At 42.1% G+C, this 864-nt stretch overlaps 1 protein-coding gene across 1 annotated transcript; it reads left to right on the top strand.

The window, feature by feature from the left end:
• Positions 1-430: 430 nt before the first annotated feature.
• On the top strand, positions 431-623 carry SARC_17535 (hypothetical protein; the record flags this gene model as incomplete). Its single annotated transcript, XM_014288371.1, has 1 exon — positions 431-623. A coding segment is annotated over one exon (193 nt), but the record flags the coding sequence as incomplete, so codon positions are not given.
• Between the last annotated feature and the right edge of the window lie 241 nt (positions 624-864).

The following is an 864-nucleotide window of genomic DNA, read 5'->3' as shown; positions in this document are numbered from 1 at the left end:
TATGATATGATATGATATGATATGATATGATATGATATGATATGATATGATATGATATGATATGATATGATATGATATGATATGATATGATATGATATGATATGATATGGTATGGTATGGTATGATATGATATGATTTGATATGATATGATATAGTTATATGACATGCTATGATATTATATAGATATATGAATATGATACGATATGATATTATATTGATTGATATGATTATGATATGGTATTTGGGTTTATTTGTCTCGTGCACACATCTCGTTCCAGATATTTGGGGAGTTCTTCTCACCCCATAACACCGTTACTGCTCGTGATCGTCACCCCTGCCCTCCCATCCCACAGCCCAGACGTATCTCATCTGTGGTGCAAGTACATGCAAACTAACCCGAAGTTCGGAACCACTTCCCCCACACATGCAGAAAACTCAGCTTGGATGTAGAGATGGTGTCTGGTCGCATCCTACCGTTTCTGGCACCCATGTGCACCGACCGAGGTCTCAACGCGGCGCAGTTTAAAACGTTTATGAGTGCTCTCAAGTCCATGATCATCTACATCGAACGGGAGAGAGGTGCCAAACTAAACGACCACGACAAGGTACGCGTCTTGGATTGAAGTTCGGTACAGATACAGGCATCCACAATGGTGTGTGTATTGCGTATGAGTGGGCCTATCCGTGTATATGTGAAGGTGTATATTGTGGCGATGTGTGTGTGTGTGTGTGTGTGTGTGTGTGTGTGTGTGTGTGTGTGTGTGTGTGTGTGTGTGTGTGTGTGTGTGTGTGTGTGTGTGTGTGTGTGTGTGTGTGTGTGTGTGTGTGTGTGTGTGTGTGTGTGTGTGTGTGTGTGTGTCGTGT

Source organism: Sphaeroforma arctica (assembly GCF_001186125.1).
Source record: "Sphaeroforma arctica JP610 unplaced genomic scaffold supercont1.11104, whole genome shotgun sequence".
NCBI classification, from domain to species: domain Eukaryota; class Ichthyosporea; order Ichthyophonida; genus Sphaeroforma; species Sphaeroforma arctica.
This window is presented reverse-complemented; position numbering and strand designations above follow the sequence as displayed.